This window comes from Rhinopithecus bieti, unplaced genomic scaffold, assembly GCF_001698545.2.
Source record: "Rhinopithecus bieti isolate Rb0 unplaced genomic scaffold, ASM169854v2 scaffold_7901, whole genome shotgun sequence".
Classification (NCBI taxonomy): domain Eukaryota; kingdom Metazoa; phylum Chordata; class Mammalia; order Primates; family Cercopithecidae; genus Rhinopithecus; species Rhinopithecus bieti.
This window is the reverse complement of record NW_016805596.1, coordinates 535,880-562,933: the sequence shown is the minus strand read 5'-3', so window position 1 is coordinate 562,933 and position 27,054 is coordinate 535,880. Positions and strand designations below refer to the sequence as shown.

The 27,054-nt window shown below is 57.6% G+C and overlaps 1 protein-coding gene across 7 annotated transcripts; it reads left to right on the top strand.

Annotated features, from left to right (window-relative positions):
- Positions 1 to 748: 748 nt before the first annotated feature.
- On the top strand, positions 749 to 27,054 carry DAZAP1 (DAZ associated protein 1). 7 transcript variants are annotated; one of them, XM_017873023.1, is made up of 13 exons: positions 749 to 2,279; positions 9,584 to 9,624; positions 10,294 to 10,460; positions 10,751 to 10,816; positions 12,836 to 12,946; positions 14,101 to 14,149; positions 17,583 to 17,665; positions 20,523 to 20,676; positions 21,663 to 21,692; positions 21,910 to 22,050; positions 23,885 to 24,052; positions 25,102 to 25,190; positions 26,106 to 26,197. In XM_017873023.1, the coding sequence occupies exons 3-12, from the start codon at positions 10,347 to 10,349 to the stop codon at positions 25,188 to 25,190; spliced, it is 1,005 nt and encodes a 334-aa protein (XP_017728512.1). In that variant the 5' UTR covers positions 749 to 2,279; positions 9,584 to 9,624; positions 10,294 to 10,346; the 3' UTR covers positions 26,106 to 26,197. The 7 variants fall into 7 exon arrangements, with proteins under 7 accessions (XP_017728512.1, XP_017728510.1, XP_017728511.1 ...); XM_017873021.1 differs by having other exon boundaries at positions 752 to 2,279; positions 23,885 to 24,061; positions 26,106 to 27,054; XM_017873022.1 differs by having other exon boundaries at positions 752 to 2,279; positions 23,885 to 24,061; positions 26,109 to 27,051.

The following is a 27,054-nucleotide window of genomic DNA, read 5'->3' as shown; positions in this document are numbered from 1 at the left end:
GGGCCCGGCCCGCCGCTCCCCGCCACCCGGCCTCAGACGCCGCCCCCCGGGGCTGCCCCGTCAAGGTCACGCCGGCCGGGGGCGGATTTGGGACCCGGACTCGCCGCGGCTTCTCGCCGGGGGCCCTGGACGGGTGCCCGGGGTCTGGGGGGTCCTGGCGCCCCTGCCGCCGCTTCTCGGCTTCTGTCCTGGGGACTCTGTCCTGGGGACTCTGACGGGGAGCCTGAGGGGTCTGGGGGACCCCGCCGCCGCCTCCAGACTTCCTGGTCGGGGGAACCCCGAACGCCAACCTGGGGGGGGTCCTGGGGCGCCCCTGCCGCCGATTCCCGACTGCGCGTCTTGAGGGACCCCGAATGGGAGCCTGAGGGGTTCGGGGGCCCCGGCCGCCGCTTCCCTGCTTCCTGGCTGTGGCGGCCCCGAACGGGAACCTGGGGGGTTCTGGGGCGTCCCCGCTGCTGCCTGTAGACTTCCTGGCCTGGGGGACCTCGGATGAGAACCTGAGGGAGCCTGCGGGAAGTCCAGGGCGCCCTCGCCGCCGCTTCCCGGCTTCCTGGCCAGGGGGACCCCGAATCGTGGCCTGGGGGGTGGGTGGTCCGGGGCGCCCCCAGCGCGCGCCCAAACTTGGCGGGCGGCGCACGTGGCGAGTCGAGCCTAGGGTTCCGGTTCTGCCACCGCCCAACTTACCCCACTCTGGGCTCCAGGCTCCCCGCTCCCATCCCGCCCCCCCCAGAGTGGTAAGGAGGGGAGGGGTTCGCAGACCCAGAGCCCGGGGTGCTCGGGTCAGCCGGGGCCCGCTGTGTTTACGTTGCCTCGGCGCCTCCCCGCCGGGGGTGGGCTTGAGCTGCGGAAGGGAGAGTCAGCGCTTCCGAGGCGGCGATGGACCGGCGGATCTTTGCGGAGCCGAGGCGTCCCCTCCCATAGGAGCCAGACCTACTCCCGACCCCGCGGGGCCGAGAAACCTCATTCCGCGGTGCCCCGGGGCTCGGCTCCATTATTTGGCAGGAGCGGCTCCTGCAGCAGCTACGTTGTTTTAGAGTTGCATTCTTCCGGCAAAACAGTCTGGGTTGGGTTTCCTCGTGGTCTGGTGTAAATTTTCTCGGTGCCCTTAGCTTTGAGCTGCGCCCCGTGTTCTCAGCGCTGGGCTTGGCCAGTGCAGGAGCGGTTGCTGCTAGAGGGTTGCCTTGGCAGGCCCGTCCCGCACCAGCCACAGGTCACAGTTGTGGACGGGAAATGCCTTTTGTTGGTTCTCCCCCTCCCCAGACAAAACAAAGAGCACTTTCCATTGGAGAACCGGGATGAAAGCACTTAGTCCCTGCCTCGCTTGTGCTGTGAGTCCTCTCCAGGCGCTTTGACTTGACAGGGTCGGAGTGCCTGTGTGGGCGACATTGCCCGGATGGGCCTGAGCAGGGAGTCCACCAGCCACGGGGGATGGAGCCGCCGACTTTGGGGTGAGGTGGGGAAGGCACTACCAGATGGGGTACCTGGGTTAGGTCCATTCAAGCTGTGGGTGAACATGGGTCTGCTCCACCCAAGCCGTGGCTGTGAGGAGGCTGGAGAGAGGTGAGGGCTCCTGTCCCTTCCCTCCCTGCATGGACACCCTTGGGAAATGGAGCCCCTGGGGTCCCAGCCTGGGTCTGGAGGGGTCCCACCCACAGCACAGATAGGCTCGCAGGCTACCTGGACGCCCTGGGCTGCATGGAGGAGGACTGGAGTGCATGGACCCTGCTCTCCCCGGTTGCCAGGAGCGTCCACTGCTTTCTAAGTCAGACTCAGTGGCCAAGAAGTGTTGACACAGCTACACGTCCCATGAGAGACCGGCTTCCATTCTGTGCGTAGTCAAGGGTCTACTCTGACCTCCTTGCTGTGTGGAGTTGTGTGGGTGAAGTGCTTGTGACCCTGTGAAGCACCCTCCTGGCAGGTCCCCTGCAGTTTCCTGTGAGGCCACAGGACCAGCCCTGCAGCGGGTGCCACCCGGGAGGGTGCTGTGCGTGGATGGAAGCAGGCCCTCTCTGCGGCAGATGGCAGCTCTCAGGATGCCATGGGTCTGCGGTGTCCCTTACCCACTGGAGGGCTCAGCAGCCTGAGGAGCGGCCTCTCTTCCTGACGCAGAGCCCTCACTGCTCACTGCCTTGGAGGGGAAAGGAGATCCTGCGGGACCCTGCCTGGAAGGCTGGGCCTGGAGCACGCATGGGTGCGGGGGTCAACGCTTCAGGAGACTTGGAGCTCGGCAACCCCCTGTTCTGAGACACTTGTGGCTGTCCAGCTGCTGCCCTGGGAAGGTGGGTTAGGGACCCACCCTTGGGGGAAGCTCTGGTCTTGAGTCTGAGAAGTCTTCCCAAGTTCTGAGGGTACCTGTGCTGGCGTAGAAGTCCACGTGAAGCCCGATGGGGGATGAAAGTCAGCTGAGGCCTGCTGGTGATAATGGATGCCTTACGCACCCGACTTACAGTCAGCTTAAGGAGGGGGTCTGCATGCAGAAGGAAGCGCATAGCAGTGGTGGGGTGTGGGGAGTCCCTGTCCGGACCTTGGTGGGTTTGGCACGCGGACCCCACATGGTGGATGTGATGGACAGTGTCCTCATTTGGGAGCGGGGTCTGTCCTGTGGTCCTCTTGTGAAGGGTGGGGGATAGGCACTGACTTGTCTGGCGTGTTAGGGGGTTGGCATAAGCTGGTGGTCTGGAGCACTCAGGGCATAGGCGGTCAGGAAGGCCTGAGTCTCCAGTCTGCCCTCCCTGGCCTTGTGAAGTCATGTTAAAGTCTGGGTTGAGCACCTCTGACTTGGATTCTGGGAAGCTGACACAGTGTGGCCGGGGTTGCTGCATCCTGTCGAGTAGCTGCTGGGTGCTGTGCGCCTGGGTGATAGGCCAGGTGTCAGGGATAGGGCCCATGCCCGGCTTACTGGGGAGGGGACAGAGGCTCAGAGGGGTCACCTCGAGCGCCCAGGCCGTTGTGTTCTGCTGGCCTCCAAGGCGGCACGCGGTCATGGAACTGGAGAGGGAGGTTTATGGAAGATTTTATCTGGTAGGCTGCGGAATGGTAAGACGGGGACACCTGGAAGTATTGTAGGGAAGTCACAGAGCGAGGAAGGACTCAGTGGAGAGAGGAGAAAGCCGCCTCTGGGCAGCTTCAAGGGGACCCAAGCCTGTGGCGGGGCCCGTGCCGCTTAGAGCCAGGCCCGTGGCAGGTCCCTGGGTTTATTGGGTGGCTGTGGAAGGAGACATCCTGAGTGTGGCTCGTGGCTGGGCCGCTAGAGGCTGTGACCACCTGTGTCTGTGGAGTGAGCACGAGGCACCTGGGAGGGATTGTTGCTCAGGCCAGAGAGGGCCGTGATCTGGGGGAAGGCTGTGGCAGTGTGGGGAGTGACGGGGAACCTCACGGGGCTGGCCGTGACCTGGGGGAAGGCTGTGGCAGTGTGGGGAGTGACGGGGAACCTCATGGGGTCGTGCCAGCCTTTCTGGGGCTCTCTTGGTGTGTCTGGGGTTATTCTGAGGCAGGTCTCCTGGGTTTTGTTAGCACTCTGGCCCGGATCACTCTGGGGCACCATGGGCACTGCAGGGTGCTGGGCAGCATCTTTGGCCTTCACTCACTCCGGGCCAGGAGTACCCCCAGTCGTGACAACCGCAAATGTCCCCAGACATCACCCAGTGTCCTGCTCTGGGGAGAACCACTGTCTGGGAGCATCTGTGCTTTTGGCCTGGTTCCCACTGCACTGGGGGCAGCTGCTCCTTGTGGTTTACGGCTTGTCCTGTGTTGGCTCCTTTGATTCCTGTGAATGGGCCGTGAGGTTGGATGTGCTCCTGACTGGCTCGCCTTGGCTTCGATGGTCTGGAGCAGCGGCATGGGCCCTGGTGCTTACCCTTTACACAGCGGCTCCCCAGTAGCCCAGAGCTAGCAGCAGCATGCAGTGTGCCCAGCTGGTGCTTGCAGCCTGGGCTCTAACCCTTGACTTTGCCAGAGAGACTGAGGCACAGAGGAGTTGAGGGATGCGCCTGGGGTCACCCCAGAGAGTGGAAGAGCTGGAGCTGGGAGTCCACACTCCTCCACTGGCCGCCCCGCACAGAGGGCGCTCCTGGTGGGTGGCTGTGTGCATGGTGTGATCTGTCAACCTGAGGTTGTGCTGTCTTCTGTGGACTGAGGCCTTTTCCGATCCAGGCCTGGTCCCCGTGGCACCATGTCATGATGTCAGATTCTCTGAAAGCTGTGACAGGGCTTTTGGCAGAGGCCTCTCATTTGACAGATGCTTATGGGCTGAGGTTCCAGCTTGGCTCCAGGCATTGCCAAGGAGGACACTGGTCCGCCTGGAAGGGCGGGGCTGTCAGGGAGAGGATGAGGGTGGCCACAGTAAGCACTCGGGATGTGGGCATTCAGGGACTCCTTCAGCACACAGCAGCGTGTTCCGGTTCACGGACTGCTCCTGTGTTCTGTGGATCCCACACCCTGCAGGCGTTGGCTGGGGCAGGGCATCTTACCCTGCTGGTGAGAGGGAGGCCAGGCTTGTGGAGGGTGGGGCTGGGCTCACTGGCCTGAGGCAGACAGTGGGTGAAGTGGTCCCAGTCCCCACCTGGTCTTAGGGGCAGGAAAGTCCCTAGAGGCTCTTCCTGATTCTCTGGAGGAAGAGAAGGGCTCCCCACACATCAGCCGCCCCTGGGCCTGGGCTTCTGCCTCTTGAGATTGCGTACTGAGCTGAGTGTGACTGGCAGAACCTGGAGCCAAGTGGGGTCTGTGGGGAGGTAGGCTCCTCCTGGCTTCATCCCCCGGCCCAGCAGGAAGGGAAAGGTCACCTGCCAACTGCCCCCAGCGAGGCCCCGGTGGCGAGGCTGGCCACCACTTTTTGAAGCCCGCTGCGGTGCTGCCAGGAGGCCAGGGCTCTTTGTGGTCAGCCTAGGCCAGAGGAAGCTCTGCAGATGGACTTTCTGCATAAACACTGCACAGCTACCCTAATGGCACGCAGCAAGCGAGGTTGCCATCCAAAATGGCTTTTGCTTTAACAGGCGGAAGAGGGTGGCTGCGCCGGCTGCCGTGGACTGAGGAGCACCTGCCAGGTGTGGAGCTGCAGGTCCTAGGTGCCTGGCTTGCAGGTCCTGGGAGATGTTCATCATGACCTTCGGTGGGCAGACTGCACACCGGACTGCAGGTTGCAAGGGAAGAAGTGGAGCTCACCCCACGCCTCTCCCACTGACGAGAACATCACTTTTGGGTTTGTGGGTTGTGAGGTCTATAGGAGCCATGATGTCCAATTCGGAGATGCCATCAGCTGGGTGATGACTCTCCCACCTGGTGGGCCCCTCCGAAGCAGGGCCTCAGAGACAGAGTACAGGAGCCACATTGCTCGCTAACCCCTTCATCTGCATAGACCAGTGTTGCATTGCCCTGTTAATGCCCTTGGTCCACACACTGCCAGTCCAGGTGCAGGCTGAGCAAGTCTGGAGCTGAGGACAAGCAGACCGTCAGCCCTGTAGCAAGCCCTTGAGAGCCAGCTGCACCTCCTGTTGGCCTGTGCTTGCCCCTGGCTCCCTGGACCCTTACGTTTACTTGTGTGAGAATTGGTTTTGCTGCCTGGGCAGTTGATGGACAGCGTCTGGGAGTTGCCTGCCCAGGGCCCCGCATGTTTCTGGGGTGCCGGCTTCTCACTCACGACCTGGTGAGGTGAGGTTGGCAGCCAGGAGCTTTCTTACTTTATTGACTGAAACATCCTGAGACTCAGAAGTAGGGACTTTGTGCCGGGGCCCTGGAGGCTGTCCCTGCCACTGAGGAGGCGACTCTCCCCGGGACTTCTGGAGGCTTCTGTCTGTAGACCAGGGAGAAGGTGTTAGCTGGTGGCTCCTGAGCAGTAGTAAAAGAAACATGGACACAGGAAGCTTTAGGGTTAGAAGCCACTCTCAAATATTTCAGTGGAAACACAGTGTGGCCGGGCGTGGTGGCTCACGCCTGTCATCCCAGTCCTTTGGGAGGCTGAGGCGGGCCGATCACCTGAGGTCAGGAGATCGAGACACAGCTATGTGAAGCGAAAGCTATCTGTTGCTGTCTCAGATTTCACAAGTAATGAGACTTCTTTCAAAAAAATCTTAGTCTTTTATACCATAGTTGTATATATAACTTCTGACTTACAGAAAAATTACAAAAATTCCTGTATCGTCTTGGCTCTGCCAGATTCACCATTGGCTGACATTTTACCCTTTGGCACGTGGTGCCTCTTGCCCCACCCCCAGTGAGCTGTGTGTGTGTGTGTGTGTGTGTGTGTGTTTTAGATGGACCCTCACTCTGCCGCTCAGGCTGGAGTGCAGTGGCGTGATCTTGGCTCAGTGCAGCCTCCACCTCCCAGGTTCAAGCAATACTCCTGCCTCAGACTCCCGAGTAGCTGGGATTACAGGCACCCACCACCAAGCCCAGCTAATTTTTGTATTTTCAGTAGACATGGGGTTTTACCATGTTTGCCAGGCTGGTCTCGAACTCCTGACCTCAGGTGATCCACCTGCCTCAGCCTCTCAAAGTGCTGGGATTATAGGTGTGAGTCACTGCACCCATCCTCACTGTGTGGTGTGTCTTTCTATTGAAATATATGAGAGTAGCTGGAGACCGATACAGTCCCCTTTATGTGGACACTGAGATACCTATTGTTTCCCAAGAACAACGACATTCTCTCACATGAACACAGCACAGTGATCAAAATTGAGAAAGCGGCCGGGCGCAGTGGCTCACGCCTGTAATCCCAACACTTTGAGAGACCGAGGCGGGCGGATCATAAGGTTGAGAGATCGAGACCATCCTGGCCAATATGGTGAAACCCCCTGTCTACTAAAAACACAAAAATTAGCTGGCGTAGTGGTGGGCGCCTGTAGTCCCAGCTACTCGGGAGGCTGAGGCAGGAGAATCGCTTGAACCTGAGAGGCGGAGGTTGCGGTGAGCCGAGCGCACCACTGCACTCCAACCTAGCAACACAGCAAGACTCCGTCTCAAAAAAAAAAGGAAATATTGAGAAACTATTTTTTATTTTTTAAATTTTTATTTAAGAGATGAGGTCTCTGTCACCCCAGCTGGAGTGCAGTGACACGATCATGGCTCACTGCAGCCTCGACCTTGACTCAAACGATCCTCCCGCCTCAGCCTCCCAAGTAGCTGGGACTGCAGGCCCCACCACCACCTGGAGTGTTGTTATGTTGCCCAGGCTGGTCTTGAACTCCTGGCCTCCCATAATGCTGTGATTACAGGCGTGTTATACGCCCAGCTGAGAAAGACAGTACTGATACCAGGTTATCTAACCCATCGACCCTGTTCTCAGGTTTCCAGCCCTTCCCCCTTAATACCCAATTCTTGAAATTTAAACGAGGACCGAAACTGGACTGGTCTGACGAGTTCCTTCTGCCAGCGAGGTGGGCGGGGTGGCGGGGGCCTGGGCTGCTTGGAAGACACCTGCCTGTTGTCTGGCTGTTTGATGTGTGCAGTGCTAACTAGAGGCTGGTATTTCTTCAAGTGACTTGGGTTTGGTTTTGTTTTCAGGATTTGTGTGTGTGTGTGTGTGTGTGTGTGTTTTGTTTTTTTGAGAATGCTTGAACTTTAATTCCAAAGGGTTGTGTAAATGAGCATTTTTCTGGGCAGTTCCAGCCTTGAGGGCCCTTCCTTCACACGGTGGGGGCTGCTGCCCGCGCCTGCTGGGTGCCGGGCCCTGCTGGCAGGGATGTGGGCGGGGCTGGCCCTGACTCAGCACGGGCACAGCCTATGGAGAGGGAGGCATGCGGAGGCCTCGCTCCTCCCACGGTCTCTAGGCCTGACCTCAACGCTCCCTGGCCTGATCGCGAAGGTTGCGTGGGAGACGCAGGATATTAAGTTAATGAGGCCTAAACCTAAGCCTGTTGCTGTTGCGTGATCAGCATGTTTTCCCCTGAAATTTGTCTTTTCAGATGTCTCCTCTAAGAGTCAGGAAGCACAGGGCGGCTGGCATAGCCCGCCTCTAATTCTTCCTGTCTCAGCCCTCCCCACCAAAGAATGGAGTTGGGGGGTTGCTTGTTGACACTTTGAAGATGGCAGTGGGTAGCTTCCCTGTGGTGGGAACATGCTTTGTTTTTCGCACACTAAATTTAAATTAGCCTTTCTTAGGGAAAAAGAAGGAACAGGGACGAGCTCCTGGCAGTTGGCTGTGGCACACACTTCACCAGGGGCTGACTCGCGGGGGCTGAGTGCACAGGCCCCAGGTAGTGGTTGATAAGGGGTGGTGAGCGTGTCAGCCATCTTGCAGGGGTGTTTCCTGGCAAGCTGGTAGGAGCAGTGAGGAGCACGTTGCTCCTGACTGCTGGTGGGGCAGTAATGTGTTCAACCTGCCAGGGACCTTTTTGCTGAAAGCCCAAGCCAAGTGTGATGTGGTTGGCCGTCAGGGATACAGGGCCCCGCATGGTACTGGTGTTATCAGTGAGGTTGGCAGGATTCTTGGGTCTCGGGTGGGAGCTTTGGCCTGCACGGTGTTTTGCTCTCTGAAGACCAAGGGTGATGATGGTGCTGGCAGTCAGTCATAACTGAGATTCAGCTCAGGGACTTCATTTCTGAATGCGAGTCCCCTTTCCCAGGGAAAGCAGGCAGAATGGGATAGTTGCCGATAGAACCACCTCTTCCCTGCCTCCTGGGTTTGGGGGAAGCTTGAATGAGATCTAAGGCCCCGTGCCTGGGTCAGCCTGATGGCCCATGTGTCTCAGACATGCTCAGTGGGTGCTGTGGCTGACGCAAGGCGGCACAGTCCCCTTTGGGAGATGGAACAGCCAAGGGCCCTGGGGCCACCTGGAGCAGCAGCGAGGTGGAAAGGTGGGTGGGCCCTTGGGCATCACTGCCGGGGCGATGGCGGACGCCTTGGGAGAGCTCCAGCTCATCTGCCTGGAAGAGACAGCCCCAGGACGGGGGCGACGTGGGCCTTCGGTGGGGGTGCGGGCAGGAGGTGCCAGTGCTGAGACTGAGTTTTAGGCCCTTCTCATCTACCCCGAAGAGACAGCCCTAGAATGGGGGTGGCGTGGGTTTGTCGGGGGTAGGTAAGGGGGGTCAGTGCTGAGACTGGAGCTTCAGGGCCTTCAACCTCATCTGTGGGCCCCTCATTCGTTCATGAGTGCAGGCTCATTGGGAGGCTTCTGTGTCCCCCCACTCCCTCCCCAGCCTGTAATTCAGAGGCCGTGTGGCACAGGCATCTAGTTTACTGTGCATCATTTCAAATCTAGACTTCTACATTATTTTTCCTGATTATAAAATATTTGCAAAAGCTGTAGGAAAGCGAGCTTGTGTCCTGCTCGGCAGCAGCGCAGGTGAGCCTGGTGCTGGCACCGCTGGCCTGGCGCAGGAGCTCGTCGCCTACTGCGCTTGAGGCCGGCGTGTGACTCTGGCACAGTCTTCTCCCCATGGCAAGGCTTGGGATCATCTTTCATGTCTGCAGACAGCATGGGCAAGACTGACTCGCCATTGCTGTGAACTCTGTGTACCGTCACGTGCACAAGCACGTTTGCAGAAACTGCTGCTGTGGTTTGAATTAAGACCTCAGCTTGACTCAGATGGGGGGCATTTCTAAGGTGAGCGCTGTCTTGATCCTGAATATCTTCTCATTGAATTGCAGGAAGCTCTTTGTGGGCGGTCTAGACTGGAGCACGACCCAAGGTAGGTGGGGAAGGGGTGTCAGGTGGGCACTGCAGACGGGGCTCTAGGACCTTAGCCTTCAAGTTGTGTCTGCCCGCCTCTTTCTCCTGTCTTGGATGTTTTAAAGGCCTTTTGATGTTGTGATTTCTGGGCAGGGCACGTTGGAGTTGGCTGGGGCGGAGAGTAAGTGTGTGTTTGCTCTGAGACTGTTAACTTGGTATTTCCATCCCAAGTTACAGGGAAGACTTCGGGCTGAGGTGGCTTGTGGAGGCAGACAGCTGTTGTCTGGAAGTGCAGAGGGCGAGGGGCTGGCCAGGCCATCACTGAGGCCAGAATAGGAGGAAAGAGTGCAGCAAAGTTGGCGCTCCTTGGCCACTGCCAGCATTCAGAATTGCGTTTGCCTTGGCCTTAAACGCTGCCTTCCTGGATGCCCACAAAGTCAGCTTGTAACCGCTGGCCACTGCTGTGCTCACTGGCAGCCCCTCTGATTTACATGAGGACCTCAAGTGTATGTTGGGCAGAATCCCCCAGTGCTTCCTGTACACCACATCCCCCGCCTCCAGCCCCAGTTCAGGGTTGCTCGGTGCGGGGCCAGTGGACTGGAGGCGCCTGCGTGCCAGCAGCACCGCCAGGCACGTGCCTAATGCTCTGGCCCTGTGTGTTTGTGTTTTCTTCCCGATTTCTGAGCAGAGACTCTCCGCAGCTACTTTTCCCAATATGGAGAAGTCGTAGACTGTGTTATCATGAAAGATAAAACCACCAACCAGTCTCGAGGCTTTGGGTTTGTCAAATTTAAGGACCCAAACTGTGTGGGGACGGTGCTGGCCAGCAGACCGCACACGCTAGACGGCCGAAACGTAAGTGCCCTTCCGGGAGCTCTCACCCGCTCTCTGTCTCACCTGTCCTTTCTCGGCTTCATTTTGTCCTGGACTCTGACTGATGTTCGCGTTAGAGCGTGTTTGAACGTGGGCTTGATTGGGAAGGATTAAGCCTTGGTGCTGAGGCTGGATATTGCAGGAGGACACAGGGTGAATGGAGCCGGCGGGGCGGGGCGGGCTGCTGTGCTGTGGCTGCTGTTGTGCTGACACCTTCTTTCCTAGAGAAACAGCCTCTTATTCACAACTGGCTGACTTGAAATTTCCTACAGATCGACCCCAAGCCATGCACACCCCGGGGGATGCAGCCCGAGAGAACGCGGCCAAAGGAAGGATGGGTAAGGGGCTGGGCAGGGCGGCCGCCTCGTGGGCTCTCCACTCCACATGGAAAGGAGATACGTGCCTTTGATCTGCTGTTGTTGCTCATTAAGATTGAGAGCAACACGAGTCTTCTAGGTTGGCACTCGAGCAGCTGTGGATCACCAGGTTTATCAGTGCTGTGAGTGTGTTATCTCACAGCCAAGAAAATTCTTACCAGTCTATCTTCAGAAAAAAGAAATGACAGCTCATGCCATTCATTGTCAGAAGCCAGTCATCTTTCTTCTGTGCCCTGTGTGCCCTCTGTGCTGGGCCTGCCCCTCCCACTGCCTGGCCCTCCTCAGAGGTGGGCCATCCTTCCACTGCCAGGGCTGGGCCGGGCCGCCTCACAGCTCGTGCTGTGGCCACTCTATGGCTCCACTTGAGATCTCCTGACATGGCAACTTGGGTTCTCTGACCTGCGGCCCTGGTGCTTGCCTGGCCAACAGGGCACCGTCCTGGCAGGGGGTCTCCTTGGCATTTGGGTCTCACCACCACCCACACCTCACCTTCCTGCACCCCCCACCACTGGGGCGGTGCAGATGGAAAAGCTCTTACCCTCCCTGCAGAACGTGCTGGACAGTGCAGACTTGAAGGCCTGCTGAGGCACCAGGTGCCAGCCTCTCCACAGTGTGGGCAGCAGGGCAGGGCCCGAGAATCTGCATTTCTAGCAGTAGCCCATCTACTGCAGGCTTCAGAACTCTTGGAACAATTCTTTTTTTTTTTTTTTTTTTTTAACCTTTTATTGGGAAACTTTTAACTACAGAAAAATTAGAAGAATAGCACAAGGAATACCTGAATATACCATCTAGATTTATCCATTATTAATATTTTACCAAATGTATCTATATGTATTTACATCCATCTATGTCCACATACACCATTCCTAAGGACCGGAGGGTGCGTCTCCTAAAATGACAACCCCCACTGCACGCACCCACCGGCAGCATGCCCAAAAACGTCTGTAGGGAATCCCGTGTCATCTGTGTCTAGGCCATGTTCCCAGCTCGACAATTGTTTCACAAGTGTTTCTCCTAGCTGGTTTTTTCAGACTGGAATCCAAGGTTCTTATTCTATCTGGTTATTAATTAATCTCTCTAGTTTTTATTAAGATATAATGGGCACGTAGTAAAGTACACCACTTGATGGATTCTGGCCCACGCACACACTCGTGAAACCATCCCGATGGTCACGGCAGTGAGCACTCACCCCACACTCATGAAACCATCCCGACGTTCATGGCAGTGTGCACTTATCCCCAAAGGTTTATAGTCTCTTAATCCAAAGCAGTTGGGACATCTTAAAATATGATAAGCTTGGATAGGGAAAAAAAAAAAAAAAAAGGATGGTTGGTGGGTGGGATCAGGAGAAGAACAGCCCCAGCCCCAAGGGCGGCCTAGGAACTGGACCCGAGACTCCTGGCTCTGGCCGCCCAGTGCGCGACGAGGCCCGGGAAGTGGTGTCCCAGAGCAGGCGCCCTTGACCGTGGGAGGCTGGCAGAAGGGCTGTGGGGTTTGGGCCACTGCTTCACGCGGCTCCTGAGCTGCTGGAGGTTTCCGTAGTCATCTTTGTCACCTGCTGGAGAACTACAGCCTGAAATCCAGCTTCATCTCTGCTCATTTCATCGTTGCTGCTGCCTTTCTCCTGCCATCCTAAAGTCCCTGCCTTCACACTGGAGTGTTTTTCCACTTTGTAATGGTTGTAATTCAGAATAACTGAAGGCATGGCACGCACTGTGCTGTGTGTCAGTTTAGCTGAAGTTCAGCCTGGCAAAAATGCTAAATCCCTGTCTCCTTGGGTCTCTAGAAAAATGAGAAAGCATCTCAGGAGAGCCCAGTGTTGTTGGTTGCCCTTTGGACTTAGCAGGCTTGTGGAGTGTTCTGCTCTGGCTTTCAGCTGACTCTCAGAACCAGTGCGGATTGAGCTTTACGTCCTACGCAACTCGCGGGAGGGTTTGGAGAGTTCCTGCGTGAACTAACTGTCCTTCCCTTCTTCAACAGCAGAAAGGACCCAGGAGCGATAACAGTAAATCAAATAAGATATTTGTCGGTGGAATTCCTCACAATTGTGGTGAGACAGAGCTCAGGGAATACTTCAAGAAGTTTGGAGTGGTGAGTTTCTCCCCACCCCAGCAGCACTGTTGGGACAGAGCCGCTTCTGCTCAGTCCTCGGCCTTCTCGGGGCTGAAGTGGCGGAGCCACAGGTGTGCAGGCCTTTCCGGCTGCGAGCTGTCTCTCTCTCATTTCCCTGACGCCTGCGCTCTCCAAAAAGACAGAAAGCCCAGCCTTTGCCTTCGTGGCCATTTCACGTCCCAGTAGAGTAGTTCTGCAGTGAATCAGCCTGACAGCCTTCAGGGCAGCCGCCCGATTGCATTGTGAACACCATGGGGTCAAGTGTCAGAGAGGGGCAGTTACACAGAAACGGGGTTTAGCGTGGCCTGGGCGAGCCAGCCAGAGCTGACTTTCCAGTGGGCAGGTGGGAAAATGCCCGAGCTCAGTTGAGCCTGGTGCCAGAGGGAGCTGGGACAGCCAGGAGTGGGCCAGTGGGGAGCCCTCCCAGTCACCTGAGGCAGGGGCGTGCGGTCACCCTGAGGTCCTGCTGGGACTCATGCCGTGCCCCGCAGGTCACACACGAGCCCCGCCCGCAGGACAGCCCTGCGTGCCCGGGTACCGCGCATGTTCATCGGCTGGTGCCTGAGGCCTGGGCCAGGAGTGAGAGGCCCCGAGCAGGACCTGGAAACACAGCCTCCGCCGAGGAGCTGTGTGTGGCTGCCCTGCCACTTCGAGTGAGGGCCGAGTGTGCCCTTTGCTTCCCGCGTTTGGGTGGGAAAGGCTTCTGTGGGGTCTCCTGGTTCCCACGCGCCCTGCACTCACACGTGGCCTGGTTCCCACGCGCCCTGCACTCACACGTGGCCTGGTTCCCACGCGCCCTGCACTCACACGTGGCCTGGTTCCCACGTGGCCAGCATGGTTGGCCCTCCATGTCCCTCAGCACACATGTGAGCGGGGCCATGGGCAGCCCGGAGGCGGATATCCAGACGCCTGCCCTGGAGCTGCTTCTCCCTGCCTGCTTCTGGCCCTGGGAGTGTTGGGGCTCCCACCTTTCTCAGCAGCCCCATGGAGCAGCTGTTGCCCATGCACCTCCCCTGCTCAAGGAGGGCACGCCCTATGCTGAGAGTTTGGGTTTGTGGTAACAGGCTGTGCCCTCGGAAGAACACCCGCGGTGCTGGCTCTGGTGCCCGAGCTGACGCCACTCTCTCCTCCAGGTCACAGAGGTCGTCATGATCTATGATGCTGAGAAGCAGAGGCCCCGAGGTAAGGGCAGATCTCGTTTGTCCTCAGCCTTCTCCCTGCTCCTCCCTCAGATGGCAAACTATCTCACCCGCCAGGCACACACAGGTGGCGGCTGTAGCAAACAGCCTCAGGAAAGGACGATTTGGAGACAAATGACTAAAATGTGGGCTCCTCATGTTCACCCCATTCAGCCTGTCTGTGCTTCCCGAGGTCAGACGTCACACATTGTTTTTTGGCTTGTTTTTTTCAAGTTTTTATGACTTGACGTGAGTCCTGGCCTGGACTCTGTTTTTCACTGTCCGGAAGAGTGTGGTCCTCCTGCGTGTGACCTTCCTTCACCCTCGCCCGTCCTCCCAGCGTGGCCGCTCTCAGTTCGTGTTGTCAGCTGAGTCAGCTGGCTCAGTGTGGAGCTTGGACTTTCCGTGATCCATCCCATGCTTTTTTTTTTTTTTTCTTTTCTTTTCTTTTCTTTTCTTTTCATTTCTTTTTTTTTTTTTTTGGTTTTGTCCCCTCTCTGAAGTCAGCAGGGCAGGTGGGAGGAGGGGTGAGGAATCACCTCAGGGCCTCCCCTCGTTTTCCCTCAGCTTCCTGCCCGCCCATCCATGCTGGTTTGTGGAGCTGGGACGATGGGCGCCCAGTTTCTGTGCCCCTTTTCCGTGGCTGCTGCTGTCTGTCCCGCCCGCCCGCATGGTTTTGGTTCATCCGCTGCTTTTGGCGGCCGCGTGAGCAGATCTGCAGCCTGGGTCTGCCCGTCCGTGCCGCCCCCGCACCACCGGCCCAGGTCAGTCCGGGCAGCCCCGAGCGCCAGGTGGCGCCGCAGCATGCCCGCCATGCTGGAGCATAGTTTGCCATTTGAACCTCCCTCCCCACGGTTAGGAGCGCTCCTCCTCCATGTCGGTGACGCTGTTAAGTCTTAGTCGTAACTTAATTTAGACATACATGCTTAGTGACGTACTTAAGTGTTTCATAGTAAAGTACAGTGATGTTAAGTCAGCTGTTTTCCTTTTCTCTGTGAACTGTGTGTGATTAACGATCTCTCTTTAGATTTCTCTTCTCCAGGTGCTAAGTTATATCACACAGGTACAGGCCAGTCCCGCAGTCAGAGGAGGGAGCGGCTTTGCTCCAGTGGGGTGTAAACGAAGTTTCAGGTGTTTCTGTCCCGCTTCCTCAGTGGTGATGTCGCCTCTTGACAGCCGCATTCCTAGACAGCGCTCAGGGCGCCTCCCCCAGGACCCAGCGCCTCTTGCACTGTGCCCGGACCAGGCGAGCCCTGTGGTTTCAGACACTCCTGCAGTTTGCGAAAATGTCTACTTCTAAACATGTTGTTTCATTTTCATCACCGATGCCGTGTTCCAATACTGCCTCTGATCTCGGGAAACTTGAGTGCGCGGGAATCCGAGGGTTGCTTCTAGATCCTCCCGGTCCCCCTCCGGCTGCCCAGAGCTGGCGCCCCTTCTCCTTGCATCCTGTCCTGTCCCATGTGGACAGGACATGGCGAGTGTCGCTGAGTCCACACTCGTGTACGGAGCACTTCAGGGCCAGCGCGTGGCCACATGTCCTTCGCTGTTGGGCTTTGAAAGTGTCCCTTGGGTGTCAGGCGAGTGGAGGGCCAGAGAGACGCCGCGGTACTGCTTGGCGGGTCCTCCCAGAGAGTGTGTCCTCTTCCCTTGGCCTTTCTGCATCTTCTGAGATGGGTCTGTGTCCCCCTCCCCACCACCTCCTCCCTCTTCCTCTCCATTGACTGAAGGTCATGGCCATGTCCCTGTCGGGGACCCCGCCTGTGTCTCAGGCACACAGTGTCTGTGCAGGTCCCTGCTTGGACGTCCCACGTCTGCCCTCGGCCCGCCCGCTCCAGCCGCTGCCTCGTTCGCCTCTCACCCCCCTCAGGTCTTCTCCATCCTGCGCTCCTCTCGCTGTGTGCCTTGCCCTCCTGGTCCCTCCTCCTCCTCCTCCTGTCAGGTTGCAGACACTGCGTGCACAACCACGCTCAGGTACACGCGTGTGCTCAGGACGGTGGGAGGCTCCTGAACCACAGTGACCTTTGTCCCCTCACAGTCTGAGCTGCCCTTTCTGCCCCGTTTCCATCTTTCCCTGCCCCCAGTTTTGCTTGTCCTGTTTCTGCCTGGTCCCGGCTACAGCAGCCCCGGTCCCTGTCTCTTCAGCTTGAGAGGCCCCACGGTGGGCCACTCCTTCCGGGGGCCCTTGCCTGCTCCCACCCCCACGGCCCTTCTCTGCCGCGCTCATTCACGCCTCACACCCGTGTCGCACTGTCCCCTGCTGTGTGGTGCTTTGTCACGCACCCTGTGCCTCTGGCGTAGGCAGCCCATCTTCAGCCCGGTCTCAGTTCTTCCCACGTCCATCTTTGTTCTGTGAGGTCTTGGGCAGCTGTCTGCCGCGCACTTCCATCTGGGGAGGGGCTAGTGCCGCCTGGGCCCCGCCTCGGGAGGACTGTGCTTGGCGGCGTCGCGCTCCACCCAGCCGGGGAGGCCTGGAGAGTCCAGCGCACTCCTGCGCCTAGAGGAGGAGACCCGCCCCGTTAGCTGGGGCCGCGCTCACCCCAGACCCACTAAACTTCGTTTATACTGCCACTCTTGTGTTTGGGAAATGCTAAATTTTTTTTGCCTTTAAAATTTTCTGTTTTGATCCCATGGTGCATCTCGCTCTTGCTGCTGACAGCAGAGTCTGACCTGCTGGAACCCGTTGTGGCCTGTATCTTTGTGCATTGTTTATCTACCTGTATATAATATGCATATATGCGTATGATATGACCTCTCCTAGGACTCCTTGGGCTTACCCAACAGTGTTGGGTAAGCCTAGCGAGGCACCAGCTATGATAGATACTGTACCTGTTAACGCTTTAGAACGATATATGGCTGCTGTCAGCACTAGCTGCAAAGCAAATTGCAAGCCAAGGGGGAGAATCCTGGGTTTCAGAGAAGCAGACACACATCCACGATGCACACCCCTGACTGAGGTGGAGCGTTCCACGTGGGCCCCCGGCCTGCAGGGTTCACTGGCAATCTCTCCACAGGCGAGAGCCAGAATATTCCAGCACGGGCCTCTGACCTGCCCCTTGGGGCGCTTTGTCTGCCAGTAGTGATGGAGGCCCTGACCGTTCCACTGTCTCCACTGCTGCTTTCTAAAATGAGCTCCTTGTTCCAAATCTGTTCGTGACACGGAGCCCCAGCCCCAGGTGTCTGGGGCAGAGACTTGACTCAGGCCTCAGTCAGCAGAGCCGTCACTGGGAGTGCGGACGTCACCGTCTGTCCACTCCGTGTCCAGTCGAGTGGCGGCTCCTGGGGAGGGAGGCAGCCGCCCCAGGGGCCCGCGGCACCCCACACACAGCTTAGCTGAAACCCAAGGTCGATCCCTCGGCCCGTCCCTAATACTGTTCATCATCCTGTTTTGTGTCACAACACCCTGCTACCTTGATTCACTCTTCGTCGTTGGCTAGGTTTTGGATTTATTACTTTCGAGGACGAACAATCAGTGGACCAGGCTGTCAACATGCATTTTCACGACATCATGGGCAAAAAAGTGTGTAGTTGTAGTTTTATTTTACCTTAAGACCAAACCAAGTCTTAGGCAACTTAGGGGTTTCACTGGAAAGGAACATTCTCCTTCACAGAAAGGGTCGGGCGAGTTCGTCCTGTGAACCTTCACTGCCTAAGGTGGACCTGGGTCTGTAGACGTGAGGAGGGTCCCGTCCTTCCCGAGCACCCTTCCTGCGGGGTGGGCGTCTCCCAGCTTTGCTCCTGGAGCCCTTCCTCTGGGTGACCTGGGACTGGGGCGGGGGCTGGGGCTGGGCGGCTGTGGCGGTGTTGGGGCTGGCTCCAGTGAAACCGCAGCGTTGCCTCAGGCTTGGTTTCCACGACCACTCCTTCAGATGTCTGCAAATCCCCATTGTCCAACACTGACCTGTAATGTGATCAGCAAGGGACCTTTGAGAGCCCAGGTTCCGCTTAAAAATCGAAAGCACAGTGGAAACATCATGAAGGACTGGTTGTTTGAATTGGGTCACTTACTGTGGAACTCCGGCACCAGCCACATGCTCTCGGTAGTACTCAGCCACCATGCAGTCAAGTGACCTCTGGTTGTGTCATCTTCATACTGTGTTACCCCCGGAGGTGAGAGGGACAGGAGGCCACCCCCCCAACCCCAGGCCAGCCCTTGGAAGGTGTGTGTCAGAAAGGGGTCCCTAAATCCTTGTTTTACCTGGACCCTTGGAGGTTCTTGAGAAGTGGACTCTGAAATAAGTAACTGGTAGAAATTCTACAGTGTGGAATTTCTTGCAGTTAGCAAAAGCTTAGGGGTCCCAAGTTTTTGCAGGATTCTTGTCTTGGTCCTTTCAAACCAAGGAGCTCCGCTGGCTGTGCCAGGCCGCCTCACACACCGAGTGGGATTCTGACCCGGCCTCCCTGGTGTGGCAGCGTCTCCCGTTAACAGAAGAAGACGCTCAGCCCTTGGGACAAGGCTGTGGTGGTTTTTTCAATTAAAATGTCCTGGAGGGAGCGTCGCGCTCATTGTCTCCTGCCCCCGCCCTCTGCCCCAGCCCAAGGTCTCCATAGCAGAACTTTTTAAAAAACAGTAGCATGTGTAGTTATTTTTATATACAGGTGGCTTAGATTTGGTTGCAGACTTCATTAATTCCATTTGAACCCAACTAAAACAGGAGACACAATCCTTGTTCTGACATTCAGTGCAGCTTGTAGTTTAAAATTAGCATGCAGGCTGCATGGGTGCGCGACAGCACAAGCGGAGGTTCAAGGAGTCTGTGCTCAGTGTTTTAAGGGACTACAACACTGACACTTTGGGGAAAGCATGGTCTTGATCTGTGGGACAGAAAGTGCTCTGTACAGTGCACACACCTGCCGTCCCTGGGCAGCCCCCAGGTGCCCCCAGCCGTGACTGGTCTGCGCGAGCTCCCAAGCTGGGCGACCTCAGTGTGGGTCTCGCTTTCTAAGCAAGACAGTTGTTGGAGTCCAGCTTGCCCGGCGCCGACCTTCACTGGTTGGCTGGAGCGACACCGGCCCCTCGTGGGGATTTTCTGTCTGTACAGTGTTTGGTCCTGGGCGGTAATGAACCCTCCATGCCAGGTGACTCTGCATTGCTGCATTCAGATAGGAAAGGGTAAAAGAATTTTTTTTTTTTTTTTTTTTTTTTTTTTAAGTACAAGGACTGCTCTGCTTTGTAAGCAGGAACCACAGTCCCCTAAGGAGAGTGTGGGAAGACTTGTTAATTTGAGTTCTTTGAAACGGGTCCCTTGGTCTTGCTGTCGCATTGCCGTGAGCTAACGGGATCCTGTTCCCATCATAGGCAGGTCCTTGGGGCATTGGGCAGGTGGGGGCTTTGTGCCTCCACGGCTGCTGCTGTCTGTTCTCTAACAGGCAGAACTGAGGGATTCTGAACACCGGATGTGCAGCTCTCCAGACTGAGACCCCAAGGCCGGCTCCAGGCGGCTCCATTGTCTCTTTATTCTCATTACAGTTTATCATAAAAATAAGACAAATTCAGGATTTTCAAATGCTGAGGCAGCCCTGGAATTGGGGGAGCTTTGTGTTGTCAGTCTGCCCGTATTTTCAAGCAGGCATTAAAGGAAGGTCAGCCTAGAGTAAGTAGGTCAGGCCTGCTCCATCCATTGTTCCCGGCCCTGCACCCTCCTCCTGAGAAGGCTGTGGCTCCTGACACGTGTAGAGAGCAAGGGCCCCGGGCTGCTGAGTGAACACAGTATGAAGATTGCTTACTGATCCAAATGTCCATTTTATTGCATGTTTGTTACTTTTTTTTGTTAGATGTAATGTAAGATTCTCTTACCACATCCATTCCCTCTGACATTATTTTTGAGTTAATTGAGATTCTTTAAGCGTTAGCCTGGGGAAGGTAAGTCTTTATCTTCCATTAGACATTTTAAATTAAAAAATCTAAGTAAAACACCAAGCGTGTTTCTCAGGTATGAGTTAAAAGCACAGGTGGGCGGGCTCTGAGCGGTCCAAAGGGCGATGAGGATGCCGATTGCTGGGAAGATCCTGGTCCCTTTTTGTCCCCGTGTTTTCAAGAGGAAGGAGGACACTGCCATTTGACTGAGTGAAAGACCCTTCTTCACGCAGGAAAGCCCCGAGGGCTCTGGGCTCGGTCCTGCTGCCCGCAGCGGGCGGGCTCTGTGTCTTGCAGTTGGATCTGTTGTACCTGAGAAACATTTTTTAAACAAAAGAATTCAACACAAAAAAAATTTTTAAGAAAAAACTGCTACTGGCCTAAATAAGGTTTATAGTTAAGTATTTAGTCTTAAGTTGTAAGATGCTAAGTGTAGTCGTAAGTTACCCGAGGGTGTGTCTAAGGGAAGGGGGTGCTGGGACCAGCAGCCTTGCCCTAAACCAGAGCTCGGTTTGTTTAGGTGGAAGTTAAACGAGCTGAGCCTCGGGACAGCAAGAGCCAAGCGCCGGGACAGCCAGGTGCCAGCCAGTGGGGGAGCAGGGTCGTGCCCAACGCTGCCAATGGCTGGGCAGGCCAGCCCCCGCCCACGTGGCAGCAAGGATATGGCCCGCAAGGTAAGGCTGGAGCAGAGGTGCCTGTGGGAAAATTCCCCTTCTCAGACTCAACCTAGGCGTCCTGGGCTCTGCTGTCACTGTGGCCTCCACACCTCTGCTGTGCATGCACAGAGCCGCTGTTGGCAGAGCTGACACAGCACAGTGTCCTTGAGCCCCCACGAGGTGCCGACTGAGAGCCAGCTCCTGGGCAGCACTCACAGCCTCCTTAGTAGCGGGGTGGCCATGGCTTAGGTGCCCGTCCAGGGCCTGGGACTCGCTGTCATGGGGAAGAGCTGCAGTGAGCGTCTACCTCGCGATCGTGTGCCACAGTGGGTCTGAGCATAAAACCCTGAAAGGGCTGATATTGCCAAGCTGAGCTCAGAATCAGGGTGCTGTCCCCAGGGGGCCATGAGGACCTGGCAGGCTTTGGATCTTTGCCACCTGCCGTTCCCTCTGCAGTGCCATGGGCCCTCTGTGGCTAGGCCCATGTGTGGCCAACCTGCCCCCCTCGGAGCTTCCAGCAGCCACAGAACCCCTGGGCTTGGCCGCAGCCTGACCCAAGTTGCAGGTCAGGGTTCCACATGCACCTCATCCGGGTCCCAAGACTGGCTTCCCTGCACCTCATCTAAAATCTTACTCTCTGGAGCCTCCCCTGTTGGAAACTCAGAGCTGCTGTGGGACGGTTGCTGCCCTGTCGAGGGTTAGAAGTCAGGTTTCTCTGGGTTCCTCAGGTGGGGCCGGGAGGTCACCCGTGCTCCAGTCAGCAGACACAGTGCCTGCCGCCTGTCAGGGCACAGAGGAAAGTGGCTTCAAAGCTGTTCTACGGGGGTGGGGCGGGGGAGCCTCTGCTCAGCGTTCAGGGGCCTTTGCCCTCAGGACAAACGGGCTCTGAGCACAGGAGGCTCCAGGCTCGGTCCCAGCCCGACGTCCATGCTCTGCGGCTCCTTCTCTGCGTCGGGCACCTGGGTGGACATGGCGCCAACCTCCTCTTCTGTTCTCTTATCTAGGAATGTGGGTGCCAGCAGGACAGGCGATCGGTAAGTCCTTGTTTATAGAGCAAAGGCGGGGACAGAAGCCACATGGCAGGCTGACTGACCAGGCGTCCTGGGGCAGCCAGCAAAGCCTGGTTCCTGTGTCCTGAGTGCTAGAGGGGAAGAGGGTGAGGGGCCTCCTGGGGCCCTGGCAGGCCTGGGTCTGGTTGTGGCCAGGCTGTGTCCAGCGCTCTGCCCATCGCCCCTGTACTGTGTGTTTCAGGTGGCTATGGACCGCCCCCTGCAGGAAGAGGAGCCCCCCCGCCACCCCCACCGTTCACCTCCTACATCGTATCCACCCCTCCTGGAGGCTTTCCCCCTCCCCAGGGCTTCCCTCAGGGCTATGGTGCCCCGCCACAGTTCAGTAAGTCTAGGGGGCCTGTGGAAGGGCCTCCCGCCTGCTCCAGAGACACCACGTGGTGGGCGGGGGTGATGGGGAGTCTTATGTTACACGTCCGGCCTCAGCCACAGGGAAAGCCATAGGTGGGGTGCCGGCTGGTCAGCAGGTCAGCTGCCACCAGGCCCTTCACCTGCAGATGGGCTCTGTTGCGCGTGGCCTCGCTGGTTATGCTAAAGGGCGACCCGGGCTCCTGCGGGTTGGAGAACTCACTGCAGGAATGTCTGCGCCCAACCGGTTCTCACAAGCTCCTCAGGAGACGGAGCCTGCCTGGACTTCGTCTCTCAGCCTGGTACTTCAGGATTGTCTGGCATTTGTTTGAGGGTGCACAAGCTCTAATCCTTTTTTTTTTTTTTTTTTGAGACGGAGTCTCGCTCTGTCGCCCAGGCTGGAGTGCAGTGGCGCCATCTCGGCTCACTACAAGCTCCGCCTCCCGGGTTCACGCCATTCTCCTGCCTCAGCCTCCAGAGTAGCTGGGACTACAGGCTCCCGCCACCTCGCCCGGCTAGTTTTTTGAATTTTTAGTAGAGATGGGGTTTCACAGTGTTAGCCAGGATGGTCTCGATCTCCTGCCCTCGTGATCCACCCATCTCGGCCTCCCAAAGTGCTGGGATTACAGGCGGAGCCGCCACGCCCGGCCTCACGAGCTCTCGTTTTTTACTAATTTTCCTGCACACGTCATGTAATTACAGAGCTGAGTGTAAGATCAGCCGACACACCCAGGGTTTTATTTTTTTGTTTTTGTTTTGTTTTGTTTTTTGTTTTGAGATGGAGTTTCACTCTTGTTGCCCAGACTTGAGTGCAGTGGTCCAGTCTTGGCTCACTACAACCTCCGCCTCCTGGGTTCAAGCAATCATCTTGCCTCAGGGTCCTGAGTAGCTGGGATTACAGGTGCCCGCCACCACGCCCGGCTAATTGTGTATTTTTAGTAGAGAACAGGTTTCACTGTGTTGGTCAGGTTGGTCTCGAACTCCTGACCTCGGCACACCCAGAATTTTAGACGGGCCCCCAGGGTGGGGCCTTCGCACCCTCCGGTAGAGAAGAAGGGACACGGGCCATACGTAGGGTGTCCTTTCTAGGAGTCTTGCGTCCCTTACCTGCCTACCAGGGATTGCGCCTCACAGCATGCAACCAGCAGGAATGGTATCATGATCTGATTTCACCTGCAGTCCCTGGCCCTGGGGGTGTTTTACAGTTGGGGCATATCACAGTGTGAGCTAGTCCTGTCTGGGGGGCTTGGAGGCTCCACATGGCCATGGCACAGGAGCAGGCAGTTCCGTCCTCTGGCCTGGATCGGGCTGTGCACTTGGAGGCCCGTGGGCCAGATGACTGATAGGAGGGGAGCTGGGTAGAACCTCGGCCCACCTGATGTCCAGCAACAGAGGGCAGGGCAGCAGCACCTCAGGCCCGGCAGCCCCTTCCAAGCATGTCAGGATGCGCCCTTGCCTGTGCTGGCAGCTTCCTAAACATGGGGGCTGGGCATGGGGGCAGGTTTTTGTCTGAAGGAGCGATTTTGCTGTGGGGTTACTTGCTCCTTGAGTTCTTGTCTGAGGCCCACCTGGCGGCTGCTCCGAGAGGAGTGAGGCAGCCCTGCTGCAGCTCAGCGTCCCGCCATGCACCCAGGAGCATGTGTTTCCTGGGGTGAGTGGCCCAGGACCGTGGCTCTGTGGTCCATTCTGTGGATGTCTACAAGGCCTGGGCATTCTGTGGGTTTGGGTGGCAGTGCCGTCTGGGCAGCTCCTGCTGGTCTGCCCCCAGCTGCACAACATATCTTGTGCCTTGCTCTCTTGTGCCTCTGCAGGTTTTGGCTACGGGCCTCCACCTCCACCGCCAGATCAGTTTGCCCCTCCGGGGGTTCCTCCTCCACCGGCCACTCCTGGGGCAACACCTCTGGCTTTCCCACCGCCTCCATCTCAGGCCGCCCCGGACATGAGCAAGCCCCCGACGGCTCAGCCAGACTTCCCCTATGGTCAGTATGGTAAGTGGTCTCCTGCCATGCCGCATCCCTGCTGGCCCCGGGACCCTGGGCACGGCCTGCCTTCTCCTGCTTCCTTCCCCTGCTGGACGCCCCCCAGCCTTTACCTGCTGGGAAAGGAGAGAGGGAGGTGCAGGGGTTGTTGGAGAGACCTCGTGGCAACTCCGGCCCCAGCAGAAGGGAGCGCAGGAGTCTTGGTCGCAGCAGAGCATTCGTCGCAGAGCGGGCGTCGCAGGGCCTGCATGTGTGGGAACCTGAGTGGTGACTGGGTCAAGGGAAGTGGGTCCCAGGAGGCTGTGATCACTGTCTCAAGGTTGAGGCCCTTGGTGTGGGTCCCGCGGGCACTGGCCCCTTGGTGGGTTCCAGTTGCTGACGGTCAATCAGCATTCTGCTGGGTCCAGACCCGCTTGGGGTAGAAGCCGGGTCTATAGCAGGCGTGGCCTGGATGTGGGCTTCGCCCTGGGCTGGATGGCTGTCGTGGCTTGGATCTGCCTGGACGTGATCTGTAGGCAGCGCATGTGCTTCTGGGGCAGGAGCTTGTGGGGGGCAGGGTCAGCACGGGTCAAGGTCTGCATGTTTGTAGTTCTCGCCCTGCACCGAGCCAGGAGTCACAGCAGCCTTGCTCAGGATCAATGCGGTGGCCTCAGTGGGCAGGGTTCCAGCCACGGTCAGCTCCTTTAGCACCAGGGGTCATTCACAAGCAGGGTTTGAGAACATGGGGCACCTGTCTCCAGGTGGCCACGGGCTTCTGGGGTGCCTGTGAACACGCTTCCTTGAGGCCTGGTGGAGGCCGGGGCGTGGGAGTTGTGTTTGGCTGAGGTGCCTGCCCACCCACCTCGCATGGCTCTGGTTACCCTGCCCCCACGCCCAGGCCTTGGGCCGAGGTTGCCGCATGTGTGGGTTCTTGACCCACCACCAAACCCTGGCGTGTCTGAGACTGGCAGGGGGGCGTGAGGCGCCCGGTTGGGGCGTGGCGTGTGTGTCAGCCGCTGCTCTTGGTGGCGGCTGCTTGGGTTGGTCACCCCGGTCTCGTCTCTTGCCAGGCCTGGGTTCCTATTCTCCAGCCCCGCCGGGCTGCGGCCCACACTTTGTTTACAGTCTTATGGTCAGGCTGAGCAGTGATGTGGCCTAGGTAGGTGCCGCCTCCTTCTCCAGGGTCCTCCCACCCGCCTGCACCGGGAGGTGGACGTGGCTTCCTCTGCCGTCCCGGGCGGGGGTGGACGCTGGCGGTGCCCTCTGGGAAGGGGCCCTTGCCGGTGCCAAGACATTGGCCACAAGCCTTCAGCGGGCCCAGGATCCCCCAGAGAGAGCCCACGCCCACCCGTGCCCATGTGCACCCGACTGGGAACCCAGAGGTCATGGGAGGGGCTTCCTGCCAGGTGTGCAGTGGGGTGGGGAGCAGCCCGAGCAGCTCTGTCCTTATGAAGACATCGCTGTCCACGCTCCTGAGGTCGGCTGTGTGGGCCGGACGGGCTGCAGGGTATTCTGGCCCCTCAGCCAGTGGTGTCACTGGGGCAGTCAGGTTGGGCCCAGAGACCCTCTCCTGACACGTGCCACCAATGGATGTGCCCTGACAGGAAGGACAACGTGGGGTCTGGTCTGCGATGGAGGGGCAGGCCCTGTATCGCTGCAAGGGCCCATCAGGGGTTTTCTGAAACTCCAAGAGCCAGCTTTGTAGAAGCCCTGTCCGCCGTGGTACCTCGGGGCATGTGTGTCTCCAACCCCTGAGGCTTCTCCAGCCTCCTCTCGCCCCCACCCCCAACCACGTCTTCGGGATTGAACAGGGAAGCAGCGAGGTTATGTGGGCCATGAGGGCTCTGGAAGCCACTTTTCTCTGTGTGCGCCCTGCTCACGTGATTTTGAGGGAGAAAACACGCCCAAGGCTCCTCTCTCTGGCCCAGGTGCTGGCCTCAGAAGGGCCCCACCCCACCCTGTGGGGCCTGTGGACTCAAGGCGGGCTCGGCGGAACTGTGTCCAGGTGGCCACGCTCGATGGCAGTGCCAACTGCCCGGGGACTGCCCCGAGCTCACAGGACTCTCTCCCCCAGCAGGTTACGGGCAGGACTTGAGTGGCTTTGGACAGGGCTTCTCGGACCCCAGCCAGCAGCCTCCCTCCTATGGGGGCCCCTCCGTGCCAGGGTCGGGGGGCCCCCCCGCCGGTGGCAGCGGCTTTGGACGAGGGCAGAACCACAACGTGCAAGGGTTCCACCCCTACCGACGCTAGCCCGCGGCGCCGCGACGTCTGCACGGCCCAGACCCAGGATTCCAAACTTGGGAACTCGTGACAATCACAAACATGGCGGCAAAGTAGCGACTCAACCTTGGGGGGCGGGGAGGGGGCGCGAGGCTTTTGGAGCGGCTGTGGGTGTCGTCTGGACTGAGGTTTTTAAATATTTCTTTCTCTAACCCATCAGCACAATAAAAAAAAGTCACTGGTTCAACAACAGGGTTTAAAAAAAATGTCTTCAGCTTTAATTCAAAACTTCAGGTTTCTTTTTCTTCCTTTTTTTTGGAAATTATTTTCCTGAGCCTTTTGTTTTATGGTATATTGTAAACTTTTATGTTAAAGAAAAAATATACATTTACAAATTGTGAGATTTTTAAGAGAAATTTTCTACAATGTATACTGGCTTATTTTTTAATTTAAAACAGGGTTTCCGTCGGCACTGGTGGAGGGGGGTGCGCTGTTAGTCTCCTCGCTCCTGGCTTTGGGGGTTGGGACTTGGTGGTCCAGAAACTCTGGGAGCTTCGAGAAGAAATCTACTGAGTGTGTTTCTGTTTTTTGTTTAATTCCTTGCTTTTGTCGACTGACCTGCTTGGTAGTGTCTGAGGTGAACTGTGGGGGTTGCGCACAGCCAGCCACGTGGATCCCACGGCAGCGCCGAACCAGAACCGAGTAGGAAGCCGTTCTCCCCAGGCGCGTGGCTTCAGGGCGTTTCCCATTGACCAGTTTGACCCTGGTTTGAATAAAGAGAAGTGCGTTTGGATTAGAAACCA

Bases quoted from the DNA above. Each gene is read 5' to 3' on its own strand.
- DAZAP1 (XM_017873018.1), top strand. From the start codon at position 10,347: ATGAAAGATAAAACCACCAACCAGTCTCGAGGCTTTGGGTTTGTCAAA. The intron at 10,817-12,835 runs GTAAGGGGCTGG...CTTCTTCAACAG, and splicing joins CGCGGCCAAAGGAAGGATGG to CAGAAAGGACCCAGGAGCGA. The intron at 24,062-26,108 runs GTAAGTGGTCTC...CTCCCCCAGCAG, and splicing joins CTTCCCCTATGGTCAGTATG to GTTACGGGCAGGACTTGAGT.